Source organism: Trachemys scripta, chromosome 9 (genome assembly GCF_013100865.1).
Source record: "Trachemys scripta elegans isolate TJP31775 chromosome 9, CAS_Tse_1.0, whole genome shotgun sequence".
Taxonomy (NCBI): domain Eukaryota; kingdom Metazoa; phylum Chordata; order Testudines; family Emydidae; genus Trachemys; species Trachemys scripta.
This window is the reverse complement of record NC_048306.1, coordinates 29268177-29278786: the sequence shown is the minus strand read 5'-3', so window position 1 is coordinate 29278786 and position 10610 is coordinate 29268177. Positions and strand designations below refer to the sequence as shown.

Genomic DNA, 10610 nt, shown 5'->3' with positions numbered 1-10610 from the left:
CCCCCTTACTTCTAGCATAGAATTTGAGTGATTTAACTGGCTGTGACTAAGTAGCAGATAACTGTATGATTAAACTCCCCCCTCCCTTTAACCCAACCTGGAAACGCATTAAGACACTAAAGGGGAAGTGTAGGTGGATTCATATTAGGAATCAAATTAATTCATTTTGTTTTATTACAGCTGCAGGAAATGTTGAGCCAAGGCTGACAACTGAAAATGAGTATATAAAGGGATTATTCTGCACAAATATACATAGACTCCTATTTGAAAATATGGTGGTTGTCTCTATTGGAAACTGTGGTGTTTTGAAAGTTGTATTAAAATTTTGATTTATTACTTTAAATGACCAAAGGTCTTCAAATTTCCTGCCCCTGCTTGCCCCTATGGGTCTTTGTAATGAAGCATGAGATCTGGGCCTGGCAGTAGCCAGACCAAGGTAAGCTGTGGTCTGTTTTTGAGAGCAGTCTGCTTTGTCTCTCTCTGGTTTGTGCATGTGTTACTATTCTGAATTCCAAGAAATAAAGTTATGTTGCATTTTCCAGCAAGAGTATTTTTTTTTATCTAACATCTCTCTTTGTATGCTATGCCTGTAACAGAAATTAGTTTAGGCCATAAATTATAAGTAATGTTAACAATGTATTCTAGGCTTTCCTTCACTCATTGTATTTTCATTATTTAAATGTTTTCACCCCTCAGCTCATAGATACGAATTCCTTCCTTGTCACACTGATATTGGCAGCAATGGTACAGTCTGTTTTTAACAGAAGAGGAATGGGTGACAGCACTACCGCATTTCCAGCGCCTTTACAGGCTAAAATTACTTTTCCCACTCTGAGAGGGGTAGCTGTGTTAGTCTGGATCTGTAAAAAGTAACAGAGGGTCCTGTGGCACCTTTAAGACTAACAGATGTATTGGAGCATAAGCTTTCGTGGGTGAATGCCCACTTCGTCAGACGCATGGGGGCATTCACCCACGAAAGCTTATGCTCCAATACATCTGTTAGTCTTAAAGGTGCCACAGGACCCTCTGTTGCCTTTTCCCACTCTGGAGCGAATAGGGTGACCAGACAGCAAATGTGAAAAATCGGGGTGGGGGTAGGGGATAATAGGCGCCTATATAAGAAAAAGACCCCAAAATCGGGACATCTGGTCACCCTAGGAGCGAACAACGCTAAACTCGTGGGAAACTGGGATCTTCTCCTCCAGGTCGCTGTCGCTCTGCCTCTGACCGCGGCTGGCCTGCAGGCGGTGGTGGCTCTTTGACGGGAGCGCGGCGCACCTGCCTGCGCTACTCCCCCTCCCCCGGCGTGGCTCCCAGCGCCTGGCCAGCCCCCGGCCGCGCCAGGCCGAGCTGGCAGCCTGCCCGCGGAGGCGGCGCGGCCGCTCCCTGCTGCGGAGAGTCAGGTGAGCCGCTCCCGCTCCAAGGCGTGTCCAGTCCTGGGCGCTGCCGGGCGGCTACTAATCCCCGCCCCGGCCCAGCTCTCTCGCACTTTCTGCCCCGCGTCCCAGCTCCCCTGCGCCGTGCCCAGCTCCCCGTCTCGGGGTGGGCGCCCCGCGGGCAGCATGTACGGCGGCCAGCAGCAGTTGCAGCCCCAGGCGCTGCCCCAGCACCTGCAGCATCACCGGCCGCAGCATCACCGGCCCGAGCCCTGCTACCACACGCTGCCTCTGCCGCACCACCGGCCTCGGCAGTGCCCCGAGCCGCTGCCGTGCTACGAGCCGCCGCCCCTGCAGAGCCGGCCCCGGCCGTGCCCCGAGCCGCTGCCGTGNCCCCGGCCGTGCCCCGAGCCCCTGCCGAGCTGGCCCCAGCAGTGCCCCGAGCCGCTGCCCAAGCCATGCCCCGATCTGCGGCCCCTGCCCTGCCCGGAGCCGCTGCCCCACCAGCACCATCAGCATCAGGACGGCAACGTGGTGTACGAGCGGGTGAGGACCTATAGCTGCCCCGGGGGCAAGCGGGTGCAGGTGCTGGAGCCCCCTCCGTGCTCCCCCAGGCCGGTGTCCCCGCTGGAGAACGCGTCAGGCCACCAGCATGTCATCTGGAGCTGCGACCCGCCTCAGCAGGTACACGGGCCTCCCTCCCCTTCTCCCCTCCTGCCCTTGGACAGGGGCTCCTTAGGCTCCCCTCTTGTGCTTCTGTGGACTTGGACCTCTGCTACTTCCTGCTGGGTGCGTGTGTGCGGGGGTGGGGTGTCATTGACTAGTTACAGAGTGTTTGTGTGTGTGTGTGTGGGGATGATTGACTAGTTACAGTGTGGGGGGAGGCATTGACTGGTTACACTGTGGGGGGGGGTCACTGATGCACAGGCTCATTTACACAACTGTTGCTGAGGGACTGGCTACTGTTGAAATTCAAAATCCTTGTATATGGCTGGACTTCCTGAAGTGAGTCATACAAGGGCTACTACGCTTCTAAACAGATTTACAAGCTGCATAGGAGAGTATTTTCTTTTTTGGCATTCATCAGTGTGGGAGAGGTGTGTTCAGCTTTCACTATAGAGCTATTGACATAGAGAGAAAAGATAATGTAGAAAAGAGTTCTGAATATGTGTGACAGCTTTATGAATGTGGTGTAAACAGGACTGATTTACTGTATGAGCACTGATGATTATCTGCAGTGGAGAACTGTAACAGGTGAAATCATTAGGTTTAAAAGTGTTTTGCAGTCTGTCCTGGGATTTCTATTCTTGTTCTTATATAAGAAATTTATATATCATTTTTGTACCATTAAGATAAATGGATTATGAATTGGATAGATGAACCTCATAAAAGCTAGTGACTGCTTTTGGAATGAAATCAAAACCAGATAGTACTTTAAGATATTTTTTTGTGTTACAATGTAATTAATATAATAAAAATTACTATTGGAAGTACTGAAGTATTAAAGTATTAAAGAAAATCATTATAAATTTCATCTTTACACAGGGCATTGCTGAAATTATGCTAAGCAACCTGTTTATTATCTATGTGTGGAAAAACTATATATAATGCATTAGTAATTCCTACCTACTATTGTTGACTACAGGGCTACAAACAAACAAACTCCCACAACATTTCAGTTCAACACAATTCAATAAGGACAAATGCAAAGTACTCACTTAGGAAAGAACAATCAGTTGCGCACATACAAAATGGGAAATGACTGCTTAGGAAGGAAATGGATTTGGGGGTCATAGTGGACCACAAGCTAAATATGAGTCAACAGTGTAACAGTGCTACAAAAAAAGCGAACATCGTTCTGGGATGCATTAGCAGGAGTGTTGTAAAAAATAGCATGAGAAGTAATTCTTCCGCTCTACTCCGCGCTGATTAGGCCTCAACTGGAGTGTTGTGTCCAGTTCTGGGTGCCACATTTCAGGAAAGATGTGGACAAATTGGAGAAAGTCCAGAGAAGAGCAACAAATGTGATTAAAGGTCTAGAAAACATGACCTATGAGGGAAGATTGAAAAAAATGGGTTTTAGTATGGAAAAGAGAAGATGTGAGAGGGTTCATAACAGTTTTCAAGTACATAAAAGGATGTTACAAGGAGGAGGGAATTATTCTTCTTAACCTCTGAGGATAGGACAAGAAGCTTGCAGCAAGGGAAGTATAGGTTGGACATCAGGAAAAACTTCCTAACTGTCAGGGTGGTTAAGCGCTAGAATAAATTGCCTAGGAAGGTTGTGGAATCTCCATCATTGGAGATTTTTAAGAGCAGGTTAGATAAACACATGTCAGGAATGGTCTAGATAATACTTAGTCCTGCCATGAGTGCAGGGGACTGGACTAGATGACCTCTCAAGGTCCCTTCCAGTCCTATGATTCTATGATCTTGCAGATATTCCATCCTGTAACAAAATTTTCTGCATCTCTCTGTGTCCCAATACAATTAAAAATGGTGTTTTTGAAATGTTGTCTCACCCCTATTTTTTGTAATCCTTATATTTAAGTGCATCTTTTTATTGTATTTTTATTTGTGGCTTTTGTTTCTTTTGATACAGAAAAGTTTAATAAATACAATATATAAAAAAGAATAGGGACTACTGAAAAAACATTAGTTCCATAACCCATTTTAAATGAACTATAACAAGAAGCTTTATTTAAAAACTTACAGATTAAATGAAACTATAAAAGAATTCTACTTGAAGTTGAAAATGCACAAATCAATTTAAATAGATCAGACTATTAGCTGTAGCCCTTTTTCCAATAGGCAGATATTAATGGGATCAATAGGAATTGGATCAGGCATCATCTATGGTTTGTAATAGAAACACTAACAACACTTAAACTATAGTGGCACACATTCCTCTTCATAATTCTGCAGTACAATAATTGTCAAATTTGACTTTTGTATACTTTAAAAAGTTATTTTAACAGTAACGTATTTAGGGTATTAGGTAGGAATTTTGGTGTTCTTGGATATATCTCTTAACCGTAATTATATGAACTTTTAAACTATTTTAATATCTATCTGTCTGATTCAATTAAAAAATGACCTTACAGAAAAGTACTTTACCAGATAGAAAATGATAGACTTTGCATAGGTTTTCTGAACCGTCGTATAGAATTCAGAATTTTTAATAGAAAATATATCCTGCTACAGCATTCTATAGGATAGCTTGTAGATTATTGGTTCCCCCCACTTTTTTTTTATTTAGAAAGGATATCATTCTCTATTAAATTACCGTATTTAGGATTGCTGAGAAATTTCTGTAGCACTCTATTGATTTCATCCCTATTATGCTCTCTAGACTACAGGACTTTTCCCTCCGAGTCTCCAGTGTTTTGCTTCATGGAAGCTGAGGAAAATTTTATTTTTGTGGCATCTGCAGTTTTTCATAGACTACCACAATGTGAATGACTTTTCAAAAATTGAATTTGCTATGACCTTGAAAAATTATTTAAGACTGAGCAAAAGAGTATAAAACTCAGTAATAATATGTGTTTCAACAGGTAAACATTTGTAAAATCCCTGTCTTCATAGTACAATATCCTGCTATAGGGCTGTATTTTCAGATAAGTGAATGTGCAGATTTTCACACACAATGTGTTCACAGCTATTTATTTACTCACAGCATTTACTTTGATTATGCATTCAAATTGGGTTATTGTGTGTACAAATTATTATCTTTTTTGTGCACAATTGTCTAGTTTCCATTACTAGTGGTAATAAGTTATATAATTGTTTAAGCTAACTTTTTTCAAAATCAGGCCTGTGAGGGTTGTTGTAATAATAATAATTAATTAATTAATTAATAAGAATAAAAAAGACTATTGAGCAAAGAAAATTCCTTTTTGTGTCTTTAGCTCCAGTTTATGAAATGAAGAATTTTAATCCTGAACAAATTTAAGGAAAACTTTGACAAGCAAGTATTAACGCTGCTTGTCAGAACTTTACAAGTGGCATTTAGACAGAATTCTGTGCTGAGAATTAGGAGGCAAGAGTTACCCTTCTGCCACTGACTGTGCTTTGTGATTGTAGGCAAGTCAGCTAAATTCTCTGTGCTTCAGTGACCCTGTCTGTAAAATAGAGAGATATGCCCAAACTTGTAATGTGCATTGAAATCTAGAGAAGAAAATGTTAAGTATTAATTACACCTCTACCCCGATATAACGCAACCCAATATAACACGAATTTGGATATAACGCAGTAAAGTGGGGCGGGGCGGCAGGGCTGCGCGCTCCAGCATAGCAAAGCAAGTTCGATATAATGAGGTTTCACCTATAACGTGGTAAGATTCTTTGGCTCCCGAGGACAGCGTTATATTGGGGTAGAGGTGTAATATGTAGTACTTTACTACGCAGTGTAGTTGTAGCTGTGTCAGTCTGGGGATATTAGAGAGGTAAGGTGGTATTTTTTAGAAGTTTGTTCAATAAAAGATATTTCCTCACCCACCTTGTCTCTCCATGTAGTATTGTAGACATATTAGGAAACAACATGAATTAAGTGTGTCAAACAAACAAGAAGTTCCTACCCTGAAACAATTGAGGCTCTAAATTGCTGATCCAGTAGATTGCTTAACTTTAAGCATGTACCGTAGTCATATTGAAGTCAATGGGACTACACCTCTAAACCGATACAACGTGGTCCTCTGGAGCCAAAAAATCTCACCATGTTATAGATGAAACCACGTTCTATCCAGAGGTTAAAGTAAGCTGGTACGGTCAGGCTTCCCTGGCAGTGATTTAAAGGGCCCGGTGCTCCAGCCACTGCGGGGAGCCCCGGGCCCTTTAAATTACCACCGGAGCTCCGGCAGCTGGGCTCGGGCAGTGATTTAAAGGGCCCGGGGCTCCCCGCTGCTTTACCGTGTTATATCCGAATTCGTGTTGTATCGGGTCGCATTATATCTGGGTAGATGTGTATTTGTGTGCCTAAATTTAAGTATGTGCTTAAGTGTTTGCTGAATCAGGCTCTAAAGGCACAAAAAGGTCAGCCATAAAGTGAGTTGTGGTTTCTGTAGCTGGAATACTGGTCATAAACTTTTGGAAGGTGGAGAGGGAGGATGCTTAATAAACATTAATTTAGGAGGTTTCTCAAGATCAAGTGTCAGCAAGTGAGAAGGCGTGTAGTTGGAAGTGGATGAAAGAAACGAAAGAAGTGGTTGGCAAGAATTTTGGAAGGAGTATGAAGAGTGACAGGGAGAGTAGGTGGAATTTAATGTTTGTTCAGTCCCCTACATGGGGAAATATATAATTCTTTGGGAGGCTGAGTTGTCCAATTGGAAATGCAGGGGACTAGAAGTAAGAACTCTTGAGCCCTATTCTTCATTCTCCTATTGATTTTGTGCAGATTGCTTAATTTCTGCATCTCTCAGTTTATCCAGTTATCACATAGGTATACCTGCTTCACATCGACGTTCTGAACCTTAATTGAGTTCTCAGATAAGAAGTGATATAGAAATAGTATATTGTTTGCTACTGCTGATTGGCCAAGAGGATTCTCTTGTGTGATACTTACAGAATCTATCCAGAAGTAATTTTTTTTTATGTTCATTAAGGACATAAAAGATAACGAATGGGTGTGTGGGTGTATAAATCAAACATTTCTACTATAGCATTTACTCTATCAGTGAGTCAGTGTTTTCCATTATGATTATTCTTATGTATACTTTGATTACATTACAGAGTAAGAAAATTTGGAAATGGATAATGTCTTTTATGATCTATTTGACTGTATTGCCTTGTCACAGATGAAAGCAGCTACTTTATTAATATGTTGTTCTTAGTATTTGTTTGCTGTGTCCATCCTTTGATTTACTCTTTCCTGTTTGAGACTGTGGCATTTAGCTGTCTGTTTATTTAGTGATTTTTTTTTTTTTTTTTACAGACTGTTAGACCAGACGTAAATCTCATTGCAACAAATTTCCTTGGCTGAGTAGTTCAATTAAATAATTATAAGGGGGGGGGGGCGGATCGAAACAAAACAAAAACTCATGAAGTCACCTTAACACATATTAAAGAAACCTTAGAGGGCAAAACCACAATCTTTTCTGCTTGCCAGTTCATGTTTAAATTTGTCCTCCTAAGTTTAATAATATGGGGCCCAAACCTGCTTGGTTGCATTGGTGCAAGTCCAAGGCCCAATCTTGTCACTGAAATTTGTCCAATAATGGGATGTTCTCCATGCCGACCTCTATCTCTTGCAAGAAAGGAATTCAATTGCCCCCTGGCCAGGGCCGGATCTAGGTTTTTTGCCGCCCCAAACAAAAAAATTTTGGCTGCGCCCCCCCGCCCATTGAAAAGTTTTCACTTTTCAATGTTTTTTTGTTTTGTTTTGACCAGCTAGATTGTAGCAGCTCATTCAGAGTTGTTATGGTCTTTCATGTCAATGAGGATTTAGGGATTCTCAAGCCCACAAATCTCCCAGCTGCAGAGCAATGTGAACTACATTTGCCTGCTAAAAATCCTTACACTGTTCTCCCTAGCGGGGGAAAGATGCACATATGCAAGAAGCTGCATTGCTAAAATGCAACCACAGTGAGAACAGAAATCAAACAGCACCAAACCACTGGGTCACCCGATGGACTAATCAATGAACCATTTCTACTGGAGTGGGGGGGAGGGGGTGTCAGGGAAGGGGGAAATTTGGGGCCAAAGTCTTGTAGTTTCTCAAACAAAACTCTCAATAACTTCAGGCTGGGGTTTTGAGCACCTAGTCACCCCTACCCCAGCCTGGTAGTTTGAGGAGCAGGTGCCAGCCCGTCCCCTGCTTTTCAAAGCCGCTCTCCCCATCAAGGAGGGGGGGCGCTTAAAACTGCTGCCGGGAGCGGGTCCCAAGTTTGTTTATTTCCCAATTGCCCCCGCCCTGCCTGCAGCGAGTCCCTCGAGGCCCAGGCCAGCGCCAGGTGCCAGGGCCACATCTGTGGGCGTCCTGTCCCCTGCGGACTCCACCGGGCGCAGCTGGAGCCACCCCATCCACGCTGCCCCGAAGTCCCAGGAAAGTTTCCCTGAGCCATCCGCGAGTGGGACTTTCCCGAAGTCAGGGCGTGGCAGAGCAACCCGCGCCCCCCAGTGGCTGGTGCGCCGGGATGCTGGGGCCTGCTCTGCGCCCTGCAGGGGGCTGCCTGCTGGTGACCCCTCCCCGGGGCCACATTGGGGGCGGACCTGCGCGAACTGACCTGGCCAAGCGGGAGCAGCCCCCCACCTTTGGTGGCTCCGTCTGGGCACTTCAACACCTCCCCTCGGGCAGGATGCAGGGAGCTGGGCTGGGAGGAGGGCTCTGCGCCGCTCCGGTCGGCTGGGAGGGAAGGATGCGGGCCGCTCTGCCGAGTTTGCTGCAGGGTGCTCCCCTCCTCTGGGCCGCCGCCCCCTACAGGGTGGCCTGAGTGGCACATCAAAAAGAAAAAGGAAAAAAAAGGGCTGGAATGCCGCCCCTTGGAATCTGCCGCCCCAAGCACCAGCTTGCTCTGCTGGTGCCTGGAGCCGGCCCTGCCCCTGGCACTTGTGAATGTAAAACATCCCGCTGAGCTCTAAATATATTATTATACGTAGCGTTTTGAATCTTTCCTTAAATCTTAGAAGATGAGAGATGTATTCTACCTTAATAGTCTTCTGGTCTTTATACCTATGAGAATACTTCAGTACTTTTTATTAGCGTAAAATAGTTTTACAAGTTACAAGCACAGTTGCCAACTTTCACGTGGTAAATAAGCACCCCGACTTTCACAATAAGTAAAAAATCAAGCTAATTCCATTTCAAAACAAGGCCAAAACAAGCCAATCCCTAAGAACCCCAACACTTTATGTGACTAGATCCCCCCTGCGTGCAGTCTGGGACTGTGGTGGACCTGCTGTGCACCCCATATTCTCTTCCCCCCCCCCCCACCTTACCCCTGCTTGGCACCCCCTGCCCCCCATTGCCCCTGCATGCCAGGAGCCGATTTAAAAAAAAAAAAAAAAAGTTACAAGCCAAAAACTAGCTAACAAGCAACTCACAAGCCAATTAAGCCAAAAACAAGCCCAATTTCTGCGTTTTTTTTTTTGCGTGTTTGGCCTGTCTGGTTACAAGCGAGAGAGCTTAATAGCGTGAGTGATGTATTCCAAAGCCCTGAAGCAGTGGATTTAGTTTAGGCAGGTTTGAAGGCTCTTTAACAGATTATTTACTTTAAATATAATCCAGTTTCTTAAAAGGATACATTTTTTCAATGCACCACACTACAGTATGTACCTCTGTATAAAAAAACCCCAAAACTTTTCCCGATTGTTTATTTGTATTACCACAGTTCCTAAGGAGTGGCCCAGAACTTCTTGCGCAGCGCTCTATGCAAACACACAACAAAAAAGAAGCTCCCTGCCTCAGAGAGGCAGTCTCAACCTAAGTAATTACCTTGAGCCAAAGACTGAGAAACAAAACTATATATCTATAAAGTGTGCATTCTTTGGGAAGGGAAATTTGTGTGAAGAAATCAATCACATGTTAATTTGTAGGTGTTTCAGTTTATAGTCCATATCCTTTAAAAAGTAGGATAATTTGGAAACATGGTTATGCTTTATAAGATGTGTATCATCTTTTGAATGTTGTGTACTCATATAAGGAGTCCTTTTGACTTCAATAGGATTACTTGTATGATGAAAGTTTGCAGGATCAGGCCCTAATTATGCAAAGGGGAGAAAATGTGATCAAGACTATGACAAGTCTTCAGCAGTACTCATAACTTTGACATTCTCTAATTACTATAATTGATGCTTAGCTAGAGTAGAGTCTTTTCTACTTTGATTTCTTTTTCCTGGTGTTATGATTCACTCTTTAGGAGGAGGATTGAAAAACTGCTGCAGGCTGTTTATTACAGTGCAACACAGATGTGGGAGTTCCAAACTAGATATCTGACCTACTTTGGAATTGCTTTTATCTAGTGATGATGCCCCTTCGATTTAAACTTTTGATAACAGCAACAAATCTTCCTGGCATTGCTAAGTTGTTAGGGGAGGAAGTGACCATGACCTGTGAGTTATTCCTGCTGCTCTATAACAGTTAACTAACAAAAGACCCAATCCTCAAACTGACCTCAGTGGGAATTCTGCTTACTTGAGAAATATGGTGTTGTAGCCATGTTTGTATCATGATATTAGAGACACAAGATGCATGAGATAATATGTTTTATTGGATCAGCTTCTGATGGTGAGAGAGACAAGC

At 43.6% G+C, this 10610-nt stretch overlaps 1 protein-coding gene across 1 annotated transcript in view; it reads left to right on the top strand.

Moving 5' to 3' along the window:
• The first annotated feature begins 1562 nt into the window (after positions 1–1562).
• The window catches only part of POF1B (POF1B actin binding protein), a 42788-nt gene continuing 33740 nt past the window's right edge, over positions 1563–10610 (top strand). Inside the window, exon 1 of the mRNA XM_034781796.1 lies at positions 1563–2060. Coding sequence (XP_034637687.1) covers positions 1563–2060 — 498 coding nt within the window. The remainder of the gene's footprint in view (positions 2061–10610) is intronic.